The sequence below is a fragment of the Cimex lectularius genome, unplaced genomic scaffold, assembly GCF_000648675.2.
Source record: "Cimex lectularius strain Harlan isolate CLEC.00 unplaced genomic scaffold, Clec_2.1 scaffold113, whole genome shotgun sequence".
NCBI classification, from domain to species: domain Eukaryota; kingdom Metazoa; phylum Arthropoda; class Insecta; order Hemiptera; family Cimicidae; genus Cimex; species Cimex lectularius.
In genome coordinates, this window is record NW_019392858.1 from 839,740 (window position 1) to 858,535 (window position 18,796).

The window sequence follows — 18,796 nt, forward strand, 5'->3', positions numbered from 1 at the left end:
TGTGCCGTGTGGGGGGCAGTGAGTGAGTGGCCACCTTCTGGTCGTTGCCCCCTCACTCTCGAGTCAATAAGGACCGAGGAGGGCTCAGCCCCGCAGCCTTCCTCATATATACTGACTCTCTGAGCGATGTTTGGGATATAAGAGACATGGGGGGGGGGATGTGGGCCATTTCGTTGTTCTCTTGCTAGAGAAATACGCTGAGCTGCACCTCGGAAAAATGGTGTTTGTTGTCTGGAGGGTTGAGGTGGCGAAAGCCTAGTATCGTCCCCCCTCCCCCGACCGGATCATTGCGATCAGGCCCTCTGATGCTAAGCTTGCAGTGCAAACATGATAAATGATAGAGGGCGAGGTCATCTGAGAGGCACTTGCAAGTCAAAAGCATGCCCAGAAGAGGACCCTCTGAGAACCTGAGGTGGAAGTGAGGGATTGCCATATGCAGTTGACACATGGGCACCTACTTTTGGGCCAAATGCTGAGCAGGTGCTCCTTATGCCCAGAAAGGTTGCTCGATGTGTCACACTTAATAGAGGCTTGTCATGCTTTGGCTCCATATAGAGAGCATTAAGGAATGCCACCAGATTTAAGGATAATTCTCGCAGTCGCTTTCTGGGTCCTCTGTTCCATTTTTTGGAGGACGTGGGGGAGTTTTACTGTACATAGTTATATTCTATGTGTTTTATCCTTATGTATTTTGTTTGAATGTGTTATTTATTAGTTGAGTAGTGGGGTGATGGTGAAATATAGCATCACCATCACCCCTCAGAAGTGTGTGCTTTTGTTGACAGCAGAATATATATAAAGTACCTCATTGACCCTAATTTAGGTTAGATTATTAACACAGTGAATAGGTCATTGGAGGAATATCCAGAACTCCACCGACTAATCAGAATTAGTGCAATGCATGAATGTATTATATGTATGTCTTGAAACATTGGCACAATAAAGAAAATGTTTTTCTGAAACCTACATCACACCAGACCGCATCTCATGATTTCTGAATAATTATGTATGTATTGATTTATCCAATTTAAGTAGTATTAGGCTTGATTGTCGTTTGCATGTATTTGGGGCTGCAATGACCTAGCTGTCGATAGCCCACATCAGAGCCTAACTCCATTGGTAGGGGCTCGACGATCGCCTGGGCATTTGACTTAAGGGGGTACTGGCAACCTGGCCACATTACGGGGTGGGTGAACTCCCTGATAAAAAGCTTTAGCCTTAATGAATAGCTTTAGATAATAATGTAGATGTAATGCATAATAGACCAATATTGGTTACAGTGTGTAAGGTTGTAAAAGCCTGACTCTTTTTAACCTTTAAAACTTAACCTTTAAACTTTTAATTACAATATTGTCGTGTTTTTACATGTGATATGTATGCATACTTAATTAAACAACGTGTATTTATAAACAGATTACCTAGAGTTAAAAAATGAGAAAAGAGTTCAACTATGAAGAACTGATGAGGACAATCACTGGACTGTACCTGACCAATGTGCCAACTACCTCTCAACAGTAATTGTCAATTCATTGTTGAAAACTTCTACCACATGACAAATTCGGCTTTTATGTGAGTTTTCCATTTTCAGAACATGTTTTAATGAACAGATGAAGAACTTATAGAGTCTAATATTTATTAAGAATAAAAATTACATTATTTATAGTATTTGTGGAGAAAATACAAAAAATAATTAATTCACCATTTGAACAGTGTAGCTAATGATTTTTTATAATAATAATAACTTACCATACAAAAACTGAAATGAATTTGTAATAAAAAATTAAAGCATATATATATATAATATCACATAAAATATACAAATATTGAATTGTAAATTGCTAGCATTTAATATATGTTAAACATTCTAAGTTAACCTCATTGGCACATAATGAAATTATTTTTCACTAAAAGTTAAACTGTTGTCTTCTAACACTACAACACTATGCTAATGCGTAAACAAAGTATGGCTTACATGATGATTGAGGTATATTACAAAAAAATTTCTTTCAATTCAGTCGTGTTAGGAATTTAAATTTATATTGTAAACGATTATAAATTATCAAACATTTCATGAATTTATCTGGAATTCGGAAAATGTCTCCATGATTAAAGCAACAGGATCCGTTGTTTCATCCTGAACAAAAATTTTGACATATGAGACTAAAAATGCAATAAATTTTATTGCTAATATAATTTTAATTTCTTTTTACCTCACAGCCTTTAATTAATATATGTGTTGGTTTGGTCACTGATTCTTTCTCTGTGCATTGTATCACCGGGACTAAATGTTCCAACCCCATTTTTTCTGCAAGCTCACAAGCAACTTCAGGATGGCTGTCTATGAATGACAGCACATTTTGTTCATCTTCTAGGCAGTTTAGATCTTGATCTATTAAATATTGTTAGAATTATTTTGTGCAATGTGTATTGACATTGATTTTTGAAAAAGAAATAATCATACTTTTGTTTAGTGAACGTTCATTTCCAACAGTGTAAGTTTGAAGGTATTGTTCAATCTGGAAAACAATTAGACTTAAATGAAAAAATACTATTAGATTGGATTGCATTGCCTTACATCCTTGTTTGCTGCCAAATCAAAAATGTTTGGGCCTTTCAGAATCTTATTATGAGTATCGTCTCCATCATTGTTATTTTCTGTATTATGTTCAGATATCTGAATCTATTAAATTGACAAAAGAATTGCTTTTATTAAACAATTTATTTAAGATGATTATTTCTGTGAAATCGTTGAAACTTACACCAGTTGCAAAAAGCCTTCTTAAAATATTAACAAATCCAGCACTTGCAGCATAGTGGAATGGCGTATACCCTGCACTGTTTTGATAATTTGGCTCTGCTTCATTCTAAAATATGAAACTAACATGAATGAAACACTATTTCTTTCTTAACTTTTGTATCTTCACCTTTAGTAATAAGTCCACAATATTTTCATGTCCATGTTTTGCAGCGATGTGAAGTGCAGCATCGCCAGTTCGTAAATTTTGGAAATTCGGGTCCCACTTGTTTGTAACCAACAGCTGTACAGATTGTATGTTATTCAATCTAGCACCAAGTAATAATAAATTATCACCCTCTGAAACAATTAAATAATTAAATTCCATTTTGATTTTTGTGATCGCAAAATACTGCACCTCTGTTACACTTTTCTTGGAAACCTGGTGAAACGTGTTTCAGTAATGTAGTCACACTCTCGGGAAAATGGATTATAGCAAGATGCAATGCTGTGTTATAGTCTGCATCATATGCTTCACAATTACAACCAGCTTTTAAAAGCATTTGAACTAATTTTATGTTTCTCATAATCACTGCCATTTGAAGAGGTGTCTAAAAGATAAAATTGAATTAAATTTTTTTATGTATTTGTAAATCAAGAAAATAAATTAGATTATTATTTTGATTATATATGATGAGGGGAGGAATAAGGAAATTTACAAATCTAGCCTGAATTGTGTTTACATGAAAATTTACAATTTAAACAACAATAATGCGACTGGAATTACAAATTTTCTGATTATTCTCCTCATCATACACTCCAAAAGAGTGTGCACAGTAGTATATAANCTCTTAAGATGGCTCCAAAATAGTCGAAACGCCAGTAAATACAATGTTATTATTTTTTAAAAATTAAATTTGTTTTAGCAGGATCCTTTTTTAGTCATTGATTTTGCAGTACTGCAGAATAAGGGTTAAGAACAGATTAAGTAAGGTTAGACTAAGTAGGGTTGGTTTAGGGTGATGGATGATTTAGTTTGGTAAGTTATTGGGATGTGTTAGGGTTAGTTCCCTTTTCAAGGTTTTCAAGGCTAACAGAAAAACAAGTCAATAAACTCAATTATATAAAAGCAATCTGTAAGTTACACAAGCAAAAATTATTTTTATTCTAAGTAATAAACTCTTAGTAATTCTTAAATCACAAATTACAATGCTGAACTGTACCTTGGGGACCGCGGTAGCCGAGTGGTTAGCGTAAGAGACTCTCGGCACGTAGACGATGCGGTCGTGGGTTCGATTCCCACCGTCGCCTCTGGCCCTTTTTTCACGATAACCCCCCCCCCCCCAATATGAACACACATACAAGAACTCGTCAACATGGTTAATATGCATAGATCATAAGGCAAAAAGAAAAAAAAAATGGTCCCGAAATACATACTGGAGATAAACTATAAAGTAAAACAAAGAGGTTTAAAGTTCTATAAATACCCTTTTCACACGAATTTAACAACAACCAAAATAAAAGGGGAAGTTCATGTTAGGATTAGGGTTAGGTTAGGTGAGGATTTAGGTTAGAGTTATATTAGGGTTAGATTTAGAGCTAGGGCTGCAAGTTACATCCCTGATTCTATGTTTTTCTATGAAATTATGAAACTATCTGAGCATGAAGGATGTGTTTTAAACAGTGAAAATGATATAGATTTTTATTAATAGTCTAATAATAAAATAATAATGATTTTTTATGATTTGCTGTTTAATTCAAAATATCTATACCTTGTTCAAACTGTTTTTTGATTCGAGGGACACTCTCTCAGCAATACACTTTGATAAAATTTGCATAAACAATAATTTATTGTTTTCTTCTATTGACTGGTGAAGCAATCTGAAATTAACAGTATATCAATGAGCATTTTTTTTAGAGAGCCATGTTCGTTATTTGTATACTTTTTGAGTTTATGATGCACTTCTTCCTCACTTGAAGATTTGTTGCTGTTTGAACTTACTAAAATCAAATCAGTTTATAAAATAAAACGAGTACAAACACACACACACACNACACACGCACGCACGCACACACACGCACACACAAGTTATATTTACCTTGAGAATTTGATACAAAGGAATCTGCAGCAATTTCGCTTGTATTTAAAAAAACTGGAAATATCATTTAAAGATTTAAAGGAGTATTATTTAAATTGAGTGATATATCAATTAAAAAAATAAATAATATATATACGTACATTCGTTGATTTCTGGAAGTTCTGAAATTTAATGTCTGTTAGTTACTGGTTGTTAAACATACTAAAAATACATGTTGAACCACCAAGTACCTTACATATTTTATACTATATGCACTTACAAATAAGTATTGTGAAGCAGTACTTCATGGTTCTGAAATAATTGTAGCTATAATAAATTTTACCTTTTTCATTGAAGTGAGAAAATATATATTGGTCAAGATCTTTCAAGTCTGAAAAAATTAAACATATTTAGAATAAGTTATTAAAAAACTCATTGTTATTAATTTGATATTAAAATTAAGATTACACATGCCTAGGGAGATGCAAGATTGGTTAGTCTGTTGAGGTGGTGAAAAAAGTCGCCTGTCATTAAAATCAAACATCTGAAATTCAAGCAAAAATGCTGTTAGATTAAGAAACAAAATAAAAAGAGTATAAAATATATCCACTTACTTGTTCTTCAACTGACATTGGTATTAAGTTTGTTGCAGCTTCTAAAGAACATATCTTCCTCTTCTTACTAACTGAGTCTGCTTTTTAAAATTCATTAAATTCAGTACAATAAATTAGTAGTCATTTGTCATCGAAGGACATACCTGAGTAAAGCCTATTTTCAGAAGGCGTGTAATAGTACGTGACTCTTGGGCTAACTGCACCATCGCTTTCTCGTTCAAGTTGAAAATAAACTTTAACTTCTTCAGTGATATCTGTATTCTTGTACCTTGGTGTTCTAATGAAGAAATGTTTACAAAAATTAAATTTTAAACAAATTCAAATATTTACAATGAGGATTATACAATATATAAAAAGAAAACAATAAAAAGTTTTATTTTCAAAATACATATATATTATATATTTTACCTTATAGCAATGGCAACTTGATGGTGGATATCCAAAGGATCAAATTGTGCATATGCACTCCATATTTCTTCATTTGTTTCCTCATCCTCTTCAAAAAATCTTATTTTGATAGCTAAAAATTATTCAATTAATTTAATTATTTTAATATTAATGTTTGGATTTGTTACCTTTCACTACTTTTTCTACAAAAAGGAAGACTTCTTGTCCACCTTCACAACTGCCTTTCACTGAACAGGCTCGACAAATTCTTAAGTTGTTTGTTTTTGGATTTTCTGAAATCATATTTAAATTATTTTATTATATTTTTTGTAAATGTTATATGTATTTAATAATAAAAATGTATACTTTTGTTCTTTATTGGGTCAGATATTGTTTCGGCAATTTGTCTATACTGCCCCATTTCTTTCACAAAAACTTGAAAATATAGTGATGTCATGTTCTTTTCCAACGACTTAATTTCTTTCACTGTGGTTTCATAATTGAAATTCTATATAAAAAAGATCAATAAAATTACAAAAAAAAAATAAAAAAATAAAAATAAAAAAGGCATTTATTCGTCATTTTATTCTTACCAATTGAGCTGGCGCTTTGAACCCCGAACAAATGTGCATTTTTTTCTGTTCATAATACTTACAATAACTCTTGTTTTTGGAAACGACATGAATAATGTTCAGTTTATCAAAGCTGTAATAAAGTTTGATAATATTGAACTGCTTCACAGCAATCTTCACAAATTTTTTCTAGTTGTTTACCTTGCTGTGTAATTGTTCGCAGAGTTGACAACAATATCATGAGGCTCATATGTAATTTTTCCATTTTCAGTTTGCCCCACGAGCTGATGTGGACTGGCGCACTTTGTGTTTACATTTGTGAGCCAACATCTTATAATCGCCTCACCATTGAAATTGTGAAGCTAGAATCATAATAACCTTCACTAAAACAATGTTTGCTTTATTAATAATTAAGTAAGAACAAAATATTGTTATCTAACCCGAACTTTAGGCCCGGTTTTCAATTGTCTTGAAGAATTTTCAGATGCTGCACCTCTGAGAGGACCATGTGGTTTTGTCGATTCTTTGATGTAACGGAATCTGAACAATTTTTGAGGCTGGTCCACGATTTGTAACCTTGGTTGATCTTTAAAAATCAAATTAAAAATTGGTAAACAATAAATCTAAGCTGATATATTATGATAAGCAATGCACATTCCAGATATTGACACTCGGAGGTCAGACCCCGGCTTTTATTCGTTCAGCAGCCAAGGTTGGGCTCTAAGAGGTTATCATCATCTAGGTCATTTCAGGCAAAACATGATCAGATTCCCTTCACAGTCTCACTCACTCACTCTTAAGTACATTAATTCCTAGTTACATGCCATTCACTTAGGGTGGTGGAGTACCTGAACTTCCTCTATCGCCCTCCATACATATATAACTAACCTAATTAAGGGTCAATGGGGAACTCAACATTCTATCCATGACCCTCTCACTCTGTATTATTATACAAGAATGTGTTTAGAGTGGATGTATTTACTTATGTATCAAAAATAAATTGCATATCGCTGGTCGTGTTAGGTAGTGTATTTAGTAGATTTATCAGAAAAGTTTGCCGTACCGTAGAAAGACCTTATGGTTATATGGGTGTACTTACTAAGTATTATAGTATATGTAAGTACTAAGTACAAAGTTCGATTTGTTAATATTAATTAAGAATAATTAAATTGGTTGTGGAAATTAAGATGGCTATGCACCAGCTGGGTTTTCCGCATATTTGATCTGTGTTTGCTGATGTTCCATAGCATAAGGTTGGTGAGATTATTGTCTTGAAATTATTGTATTTTTTTGGTGTATCAAAGTTTTGTCAATATGTTTGTAGGGTTGTATTGTATTGTTGTAAAAATATAGTTATTTTAGTTGTAAAATATAATCACTGTTTTTACAAAAAATATTAATTTTATATTGCGTTTTTTTTGTGAGCAGAGATCACTCAGCTTTGACCCATTTCTCCTCAAATGAGTTCTATAACTTTTTGCTTCTTATAGATTAATATTTTTAAATTACTTTGGTAAAATGAAACGATTTTATCTCAAATTTTATCTTCCAAATCTCCTCATAATTTTCTTTGAAAACTTACTCATAGTTGACAGTTCAAACTTACTAGAATTTAGCATAATTTAGAATATAGCATAATTTTCTTCGTTTAATATGGAAATAAAACAGTGATTTCCATTTCCAAAAATAACCATGAAAAGGAATATAAAGAATATCTAGTAAGATTAAAACATAATTTCAAAGCATACCAAGTTATTCTGAGAATTGGTAATTTATAAATTTAAATCAATATTAAAATAGCATATTTTTCTTGGATTTTATGTACTTTTTATGCATTCTTTTCCTTTAGATTGGTATTTGTGAAGCGATTTCTCAAAGTTGTTTATAGCTATTTTTCTTCGAACAATTACTCACCATACAACGAAAAGTGAATTTCAATTGAAATCTGAATTTAGTCGTTTTAAATAAAAAAAAAGGCCGAACTTCATTCGGCGCCGGTAAGTGGATATCTTTGGTCAAACAATTAGTCTCGATTTAGAAAAATGATAAAAACAAAAAACCCTGGAATTAAGCTTATTTTATTGGAATAATTTTGAAGAGGAAAAAAGGCCGAACTTCTCACGAATCCATTACGTTTTGTAAATATTCGTACAAATTTGGCAAAACATACATCTCTCTGGAGGATAATCCAAATTTACATTATTGATGTGTTTGCCCAGTTAAATTCTGTGCAAACAGAACTTGCTAAATCCATTTGAACAGAATTAAATTAACACCTCGTCTACAGTTCCGATTTCGGCAAATATTCGTGGTATTTACCATATTTGTTTAAACTGTCCAGTTAATAAATCAGCAAGCATTACTTATTTGCCCATCTTGTCCCGATCTTTAAATCCAAACATTTTATATTTTCCACAGAGTCTCTTGCATTTTCTAGCCACTACAGAGAATTTCTTATAATGTGAAATCTTGAATCTACCTAGATGGATGGAGTGTTTTAACACATCCATCAACAATTCCCTTAGCAGTTTTCACTTAGATAGTGGAAGTTAGATTCTCAAGTTTAGCCTCTAAGTGGGAAAGTTTAGTAGGGTAACTGGAAAGTTACTGAAGCACAAAGTTTAATATAAATAAAATTCGAGAAGAAATACATATTCTTTATTTTGGAATTCCGACCGATTCGAACATCATGATATAAAAGAACTTTTATCATTTCTAACTATTAATGTTTATTATATCGAACTAATTATAATTAAAATGTTCTGAAAACATTACGAATGTCATAAATGAAATGGAAATCTAGAATTTTTGTGGCAAGAATTGCCAACCTCTAAACAGGAAATTTCGGGATTTTGCTGACTGCGGAATGATGTACCTGAAATTTGGTCGTTACCGATCACCTATTCTCGCTGGGTGACGCCATCTTCAGTGTGTCTGTCAGAACGTCACAGACACACTGAAGATTTCCACTACTACTATATGTCTTTATTCTTTAATATATTAATGAAGATTAAATCCTCAGTCTTGAACAACTTGGAAAAAAGGATCTTCGATGAGATCTCAACAGAACGACAATTTTTTAAGTAATTAAGATTTTTAGTCGAAATAAAAAATTCACTGTCACGAGCGGGATTCGATCCCACGACTTTCGGCTTGATACACCGCTACTCTACGACTTGAGCTATCGTGGGTTCGAATCCCGCGCGTGACACTGACTTTTTATCTCAACTAAAAACCTTAATTAATTGAATGATATGAATTGATCAAGCGGACCACGAAAAATAGTGAATTTGTTAAGTTTTTGCCGAGTTTTCGACGATTATATCGTCATCATCAAGGCCTATTTACTTTAGGAAAATATTGCAGTTAGAACATGTTATATCATTTAAAAAAACAAAATTACAAAAACAATTATTTTTCTAACTTTAACTCGATGAGTGTTGAAATATATCTTGAGAACAAGAAACTGCATTTATAATAAGATTAATCAAAATTAGGTGAAGTTAAACATTAACAGTATGGCATTAATTAAAAACAACAATATAAAAATTAAAAAAAAAAACCATCACGTGGTCGTATAGGTTACCACGGTTATAATATAAATATAAGTTCGTCTCTTTTTTTATACATAAAATAACTTTTTTCTCAGGTATATTAGAATATCACAGTTAAGATTAATTAAGCTTTTTTAAAATTGTACTATATATAGATAATTTAAATTAAAGTGTTAACTTCTACCACAAGGGAGAGACATGAGGCTCAGGTGGCTTTTCCGTTACAATAATCTCATCCTTAAATCCTCAGTCTGTTGTGGATGTCCGTAAATTTTCTCTCGTACTCAATGCTTTTGGGAAAAAACAAAACAAACACGAATAAGATTTTCTTCACATTTCTCACGAAAATCCTAACAAAAACAATACATTTTTCCAAACGCTTCTTCAATAAAATTGCTATATTTTGTTGATAATTGATTTAAAGATTGATTTCTGCTTTGATTGTCATAATTTAAAAATAAAACTGTTTTACTTATGTTTGGTACTTTATAACTTGTATTGCGTACGTTCACAATTATTGTATTTACTAACATACTAAGCATTGGACTTGCATAGATTCGTCATTTATTTTTTAAAATATTTATATCCATTTTTACATCAGTAATTCGAAAAAAATTGTGTAATAGTACAATAAGCAAGTACTAAAGCTAAGAGAAACAAAAGATATCAAATTTGATAAAACTGCAGAAAGTACAAAAATAGAACGTTTTCTGATAAATGTCAATATTTTCTTTGATTTGGAAAATGAAAAAATCCAAAACTGATAAAGGAATTTTGACAATAAGAATACAAACAAGACCATTTTTCAGCATCATTTTCATACACCTCAACGACAAAATCCGGTCACTTGCGTTTATTTATTTTCCATAATAACTAGGTATAAAGATTAATAAAATATAAGGAGTTAAAACGTAACACAGTATTAATAACTTGCTGTTATAGAGTTTTACTAATCCTTTTACCCTTTAAAGTAAAAAAAATTCTTTCCAGCGACAACTTGTCGAGTGGATTAATTGAGTTTTTAAATTTTTTTCTTCGAATAAACAATAAATTTGAGTAAACAATTTTTTTTCTTAAGAACAGGTTTTTAAGTGGAGAAGATATCGTCCGGACAGATACCGTGGCCAATGACCAAAAATCCGAATTGCTTTATAATTGACCTTTGCTTTCGTAAAATTGCCTAAAAGGACGCCTCCCAAAACGCAGAGAAGAGAAGGAAGTCCTGTGTAATTAGTTTATAATTAAATTAGTTAATTTAGTAGTGGTAGCCATCCCCCAAGAATCGTTTATATTTAGTTATGCTTTAATTTGTAAATTTGAATAAATATATGTAAATTTGCTGCACTAAAATTATTGATATCCACTCGTTCAAAATTAACTAAAGTTCTAAATTTAATATTTATATTATTTCAATCGTGAAAAGAAATGTTCCAAAGTTACTTTAAAAAAAAGTATATTTTTATTGACCGCAGTGCAAAAGTGTATTATATTTTGTTTTGTCATAAAATTCCTTGTGGCCGTCATGAAGTGACAACAAAGACCAAGATTTTTATTAAGGTAAGATATTTTGTATATGTAATTAAGCAGTAATAACACGCAGATAGACAAGGCGTTCTATTCTTTAGGAAAAAAGAAAGGAAATAAAAAAGAAAAGTGAATAAAAAAACTGGGCGCCTGCGAATTTGAACATTCATCTACACAATAAATTCAAAATAAACAACTACAAAACAAAATAATTTAAGTAAAAGAAGAGAAAAAAAAGTAAATACAAAAAGTTTTATCCGAAGATAGAATTCAATTATACTAAGCATTGTTTTTTTTGTATTCTTAATATTTCTAAAAATAATAAATGTAACAAAACTTTTAAAGTTGATTAACAAAACTAGTGTTATTCCAGAGATAAGTTTTAAATGGGGCTTCACTTTTACTGACCTTGATTTTTTTATAGGATCTGATTGCTTCAATAAAATAAATAGAGCACATAATTTGTACGGAATATCTAGAAAATCACGTTTTTTGGATAGAAGATGTTTAGTCAAATCTATGGTTTATTATGATGTTATAATAATCTCATTATTATTGATGACACAGCCGTGCTTTCCTCTGATCCTCGGAGGAGCTTGAGGTCCAGGTCCAACGAACAACCGAAAGGAGCAAACTTTGGAGGATAAAAATTAACAAATGAACTCGTTACATTTACTCGCCGAAGCAAACCCCCTTTCACAATAATCCTCAACAAGATTCCTGATACTAAAACCGATTGCTACCGGAACTGCTGGAACAGAAAACCGATTAGGATATAGACGCTATGGAGCCTACCAAACGTCCCCAAACCTACCAACATCCAACCAATTTAATCCTTTCAATCCAAAGTTCTCAGAATTAGAGACAACGCTCCCTACTATGTCTCCAATACCACCCTCCACAACGACCTCAAAATACCCTTTAAGAATAAATTACTCCCCACCAAATTTTCCATGATAAATTCTCCTCTTTGTTCGAAGAACTTCATCGCGCATATAACCTTTACTAACTTGTGTTCAAAATTTATATTTACTTCTCTATTGTATTTTTTCCAATCAACATATGTTTTGGAATTCACCTAGGCACTAAGATGAACAGAATAAAGGTCGAAACGTCGGAAAAAAATGAAAAAAGGTATTTTTCAAAGGTGTTGTTTATTTCTGAGCGTTCCTCATGACTTCAACATATTATCACTAAAAAAACAATAACATATCTTTACTAACGGTGATACTTGCTCTATCATTACCTTAATGAACATATTTGATACTCATAGCAGAAGCACAATGTTCAGTTAGTAACCTTGGTTATTCTTAATGTAGAACAATCGATTCTCTTCAAACTCAACTTCAACTTTCAAATAGACATTGATGGTATAGTGTTTGGTCAATTTTTGAGAATAGTGAATACGATTTAATTAATTTGGACGACTTGCTAATCGGTATCCGTAATATTGAACTTTGGTTGCTGTCCGATCTTTATCTTCATTATCCAAGTCCATCCTGCTTTTTCCTGACGGAAATAGCAAAATGGATCCAAATGCGGGAAATTGCTATCATCTTGATTTTTTGGATGAACACGTACGACAACTTTGTTTTTTTTTCCTCCGTCTTTAGAGATATGATTATTGCAAGCTCATTATATATTGGCTTATTATAAATTCACGGATGATCCATTGGTTTGATGTAGAAATGTAAAAATACTTCTTTATTAATGTGTGGTGATTAATGACCGTTAATCGATATTTATTTAGAAATCGTGAGATGCGGTCTGGTGTGATGTAAGTTTCAGAAAAACATTTTCTTTATCTTGCGAACGTTTCGATCTTTATTGAGATCATCTTCAGGGCCTGGGATTTACAAACATTGTTTACATATAACAATTACATTTTGGATGTGGAAAAGTGAATTGATACAATGCAAAATATATTTTTTATATATTCAATCAAAGTATTTCTATATATAAACACAAAATAGCAAAATCTCACTGGCACTCTCGACACGACCCGCAAGAATGGTATTACACAGAAGAAAAACACTTTGAGTGAGTAGAAATACTTTGATTGAATATATAAAAAATATATTTTGCATTGTATAAATTCACTTTTCCACATCCAAAATGTAATTGTTATATGTAAACAATGTTTGTAAATCCCAGGCCCTGAAGATGATCTCAATAAAAGATCGAAACGTTGGCACGATAAAGAAAGTGCTTTTCTGAAACCTACATCACACCAGACCGCATCTCACGATTTCTAAATAAATATTCTTTATTAATGTTCGAATGGTGAATTTGTAAGAGTTTTTTATATTGCCCAGCATATGGATTGCATAATAGATTGAATAACCTCTATAACATTTTTCCGTATGACTTTCTGAGCTCGGTGCATTATTGCTTCTTCATCGTCAAATATACTGTATATTTGACCGAAACTCGGAGTCTTTTTAATACTTATAAGACTTGTACTAGTTTTTATATATGTATATATNTGATATTTGATTGATTTGATATTTTTGATATTAGTTGCATTTTATCCGTGTGGATATGGATCAATTTTTTATATCTGCATTTTTTTAGCATTAAATGACACATGACCGAGTAGATTAATATAAATTAGTATTGTGTGGTGTTTAATGACTGTTAGTCATTGATTATTCGGAGATCGGTGAATATAAATATAAAATACAAATATAAATTTTACAAATATTAGATGCATTTGTACAATTTAAACAATGTTTACAAATCCCAGACCCTGAAGATGATCTCAATAAAGATCGAAACGTTGGCACGATAAAGAAAATGTTTTTCTAAAACCTACGTCACACCAGACCGCACCTCACGATCTCCAAATAATCATTAACTAACGATCACTAAACACCACACATTATTACAAAATATTAATGACTGCGCTAGCCCAGCTGAGGAAGGATTAAAATAAATCCGAAACGTTGTAAATTGAAAAAAGCTGGTTGTTGTTGTTTTGAGATGACTTATTATCCCACCTTCGAGAAGGAAAAATCAGAAGTTAAACTGTCGAGGTTGAAATAAAAACATTGTTATTTTAATCAAGGGAGGTATGGGGGAAAGCTATAGTCTATCAGCTCCTCATCATTCACGAGCATGCCAAACCCGTTCTGGGTCTTCATCAAAACCAAGCCAGTGTGCTTCGTCGATTAAACGCGCCAGTTACGTCATCAACAACTCTAGCTTGGGCGGTTGTAGAAAGTCGTGACCGGAACCCAAACTGCTCACACGGATAATCTAGTGAACATCCAAATGACGATTGACCCTAGCTAACAGTGTTAAATAAATCTAAATAAATTAAAATATTTTCCCTAAAATATTTGTTTATCTTTTTGGATCCTCTTTGGATATAAAACGCGTTTTAATTCATTGGGATAGGTGTCGAGATCAGGTAAAACAATTTTACATTTATGTCAACAATTACTATTACCCGATCGACAAACCTCTCCGACAAACGATTCAGCACGACACCAAGAGCATATAACATTCACAACTCCCACTTCAAGATATTCGACATCGATCGTAATATTTCCTTTTATCTCTCCCAACAATAGTTGTCTTAATTTTTTTTGCATTTTGTATATTTCGTAATTTTTATTTTTTACGTTTGTTGGACGGTTTTCATTCTTTACTTGATTGTTATCAAGCAGATGTTTAAACGCATGTTGTAGACTCGTGTGGCTGTGACCAATTCAACATGGCCACCATGGCCGTTAATTAGCTTGAAATATTCATTCTCATATTTAATGATCTTATCATAAATATCTGAAATTGCAATGTTGTTTCCACTCGGACAGTTTGGAGTACAACGTTTTCCATAAAATCTTACCGTGGAAGTGATCTTAAAGATAAAAAACAACTTCCGTAACTTCGCGAACTGTAATCCGTTTACAGGGAATTTTTTTATTCGATCGTCTTAAATAGTCGTTTAATATTATGTAAAAAAAGATGCCGACCTCGCGAAAATTTTCAAAAATCAAACCCAAAAAAAGCAACAACATAAAGTAGCTAACATCCGGATTTAAAAAAGTACTGATATTCGGAAAAATTCTATTAAAACGTTGCGTTTACCCTCCCCCAATCTTTTTCTATTTTTTAATGACTAAAATCGTATAGGTCCTTTCTCACCCTTCAGCCAACATATTTAATATTATAGAAATTTTTGTGGTTGTTAGGGTCAAAACTGGGGAATTTTTTTACTGGGAGGTGATTGAAGATGAATCTTCGTTCTGAATTTATTTTTAAACTTGGATTTATTATTTTTTTGTATCTACCTAAATAAACCAAAGGTCTATCGTTCTAAACTATCTTTCTTTTGTATAAATCTGATTTCCTATTAATCTTTCAATCTGTTTTTATATGTATTCATTTTTGTTCTACCCGGTAGATCTATCAATGTAAAACAGTACTAATTAAGTGCTGCTTTAATTAATTACTCGTCATTGCTATCAGATCATATATTTTATCATAAATATCCTGAGTTAATATTTTTTTTTAAATTAGTAGAAATGGACTAAAATGGAACATTTAAAAACGTATTTTACATGAAGTATCAAGTATACTTTGTATGTACAGTTTTAAACAATTTTGGTAATAATATAGTTGTTTTAAATATTAATTTTTTAAATTGAAAATGAATAATTTTATAATTTTATTAGTTAAGACACGTTTTCTGATTATTAATTGTAAATTAACATACCTCAGACAATCTTTAAGTATAAAATTGTACTTTATATAACAAACCCTCAATAACAATTCAAAATTAAACGATATCGACATTTTGATACAAAACAATAAATTTTTTACTCATCGTAAAAGAATAAAGGTTAATCTTTCATCTAACATTATATGAATGTTTAATACTTTATTTATCAAAATTGTATGCCATTTTGAACTTTGTAATTTTATTGATACTATCTGATTAAATTCCGCCCTTTTCAACGGGGTTGAGGAAAAAATTGATCCGCTTAATTTTCCTTTAGAGATAAAACAATTTTTAGAACGCGGACTTCGAACAATCGTTTGAAAGTACTGTTTGATTTTATCTGTAAGAAAAAAGTGTTGTTTGATCTTATTTTCATCTTTGGAGTGGGTCCACTTGATCTACATAAAAACAAATAGTTTATTGTTTATATGTTTAAACCTCCTGAGTTATATCTTTTAAACCTGCGAAAAAATGTTCGCTTGCCATATAAAATCATCTACATAATGCTTCCATAAATCGACAATACGGGTACTGTTATTAGCCTAATTCGTTTTTACACTTGGGCAATTTTATAACTTCCCTTTTTATTTAAAAAGGAGCTCTTTTCCTTTTATTGGCTGGATAAATGGACGGTCAAAGAATTCTTATGCTTTTATTTGAAAAATACGGCCGACCCTCGTCCGTTGAGGCAACTTTGAACTTTTTTGATTGGCTGAAATACAAACAAAAAAGTTCGCATGTTCCTCCTTGCTAATTTCTTGTTATGTCAGAAGTCGACTATAATTTATTATCTGTTCAAAAGTTCATGAAGAATTACCGCTATCGGATAATATCGCATTGCTTGAACTTTGGGTTGCCTTATTTGCAACCTAAATCTTCTCTCAGAATTTTAAAATGAACTGGCTCTATTTAAAATTAAAATAAAACTTATGCCGAAAACTATTAAATATCTTAATATATTAAAATACAATTTTGCTAATATTATCTTTTAAAAGCGAAAAATATCATATATTAAGTTATCGATAGCAGGCAAAAGGTTTGGTGACAACAGCTAGTAGGAAATAATTGGAAAACAAAAGAATAATGACCGAGATTGCAAGTAGTCTCAAACAAAAGCGGTCAAATTAAAGATTTATTTTATAGCAAAAACAATATCTATCTGATAAACATGCCAAAAAAGTTATTAATAATTAATTATTAATAAAAAATGCCAATCAAAAAGTTATTTCAGGATCGTTTATAGATAAGAATGAGGAATAACGAATCTGGTAGAGTAATAATCAAACAATAGAGTCATTAGAGCTTAAAGTTGTGGGGTGGTCTCACAGCCCCTTATTGATTAATCCAAATAATAAATAGAGGAATATTTATAGACTGTAAATAGGCAATTCAAAAGAAAGGGCAGAATTTCAGCAAAGGGCATTCTAACTCACCTGAAGAAGTCGTGTCCCACATCAAGGAAAACATTTAAATGAGTTTTATTTATTACTAATAATTTACACTGGGTTTTAGTGCCAGTTATTAATACCGACTTTTACTTTCATGCCCAATTATTAAAAGTAGAATAGACTGGGAATTAATAAGCGAGGGTGTCCTCTGCAGGTGGTCAAAAGGAATTCACCCGACGAAATAGATATTGAACAAACTTGCTACAAACTATAATGAATTTTTTACATAAAGATATCTAAATCATCACATAAAAAGCATAAACTTAGCATATCTCTCTCTTTCTTTTACCCTGACAACATTTAGTATAAAAAAAAAGAAGGTGAGCTCGAAAAAATCCAGAGATTTTTAAAGGAACTAAATATATGAAATTACAAGAGCTAGAAGAAACATTTACGTGGTTTGCTTACAGTTAATTTTTTACAAATTCTACCAATCGTTTAAAAATACGGAGGAAATGCTATTGAAGCAAATTTGTTATCTCAAGAGAAGAAAATTTCACAGAATCTAACGAATCCAATCAAATCTATCAAAAACGTACGATAACAAAATATCAAGTAAAAAATATTGCTCAGTTGCTGAAAACATTTATACGAATAATTTTATAAACATTTTTAAATTTTGCTTGGTAATTGTACATTATTAACAATAATTTATATACGATAAAACGTGCCATTTTTGGAACTTTTATACATTATTTCCCCCTTTTACCCTTAAAATTTTATGAAGGGAAGAAAATTTCACAGAATCTAACGAATCCAGTCAAATCTATCAAAAACGTGCGATAACAAAATACCAAGTTAAAAACATTGCTCAGTTGCTAAAAATATTAATAGGAATAATTTTCTAAAAATTTTTAAATTTTGCTTGGTAATTGTACATTATTAACAATAAATTCACTAATTTCGTGGTCCGCTTGACCAATTAATATATTACAATTAATTAAGGTTTTTGGTTGAGATAAAAAAGTCAATGGCACGAGAGGGATTCGAATCCACGATCTTCGGCTAGGTACGCCGCTGCTCTACCTTTTGAATTTTCCCTCCTTTTTGCTATTTTTCAAATGTCGTGTAATCGGACTGGATTCTCGACGACAAATGAAACAAATGACGAAAAATGGCAAAAAGGAGGGAAAATTCAAAAGGTGGGGTTGAGATGGGA

The 18,796-nt window shown here is 31.5% G+C and overlaps 1 protein-coding gene across 2 annotated transcripts in view; it reads right to left on the reverse strand.

Annotated features, from left to right (window-relative positions):
- Nucleotides 1-2,015: 2,015 nt before the first annotated feature.
- LOC106667016 (nuclear factor NF-kappa-B p105 subunit) overlaps nt 2,016-18,796 on the reverse strand; it is a 33,370-nt gene continuing 16,589 nt past the window's right edge. The window contains exons 3-23 of one of the 2 annotated variants that reach the window (XM_024228758.1): nt 6,826-6,971; nt 6,587-6,747; nt 6,407-6,518; nt 6,180-6,321; nt 6,002-6,106; nt 5,835-5,946; nt 5,570-5,703; nt 5,427-5,503; nt 5,287-5,356; nt 5,156-5,203; nt 4,974-4,994; nt 4,834-4,887; nt 4,678-4,735; nt 4,507-4,615; nt 3,153-3,345; nt 2,925-3,094; nt 2,760-2,864; nt 2,576-2,680; nt 2,462-2,516; nt 2,211-2,389; nt 2,016-2,134 (exon numbers count right to left, since the gene is read on the reverse strand). In XM_024228758.1, the coding sequence (XP_024084526.1) occupies nt 2,069-2,134; nt 2,211-2,389; nt 2,462-2,516; nt 2,576-2,680; nt 2,760-2,864; nt 2,925-3,094; nt 3,153-3,345; nt 4,507-4,615; nt 4,678-4,735; nt 4,834-4,887; nt 4,974-4,994; nt 5,156-5,203; nt 5,287-5,356; nt 5,427-5,503; nt 5,570-5,703; nt 5,835-5,946; nt 6,002-6,106; nt 6,180-6,321; nt 6,407-6,518; nt 6,587-6,747; nt 6,826-6,971 (2,222 nt within the window). In that variant the 3' untranslated portion in view covers nt 2,016-2,068. Of the gene's footprint in view, nt 2,135-2,210; nt 2,390-2,461; nt 2,517-2,575; nt 2,681-2,759; nt 2,865-2,924; nt 3,095-3,152; nt 3,346-4,506; nt 4,616-4,677; nt 4,736-4,833; nt 4,888-4,973; nt 4,995-5,155; nt 5,204-5,286; nt 5,357-5,426; nt 5,507-5,569; nt 5,704-5,834; nt 5,947-6,001; nt 6,107-6,179; nt 6,322-6,406; nt 6,519-6,586; nt 6,748-6,825; nt 6,972-18,796 lie in introns of both variants that reach the window. The other variant, XM_024228757.1, reaches the window with a different exon arrangement.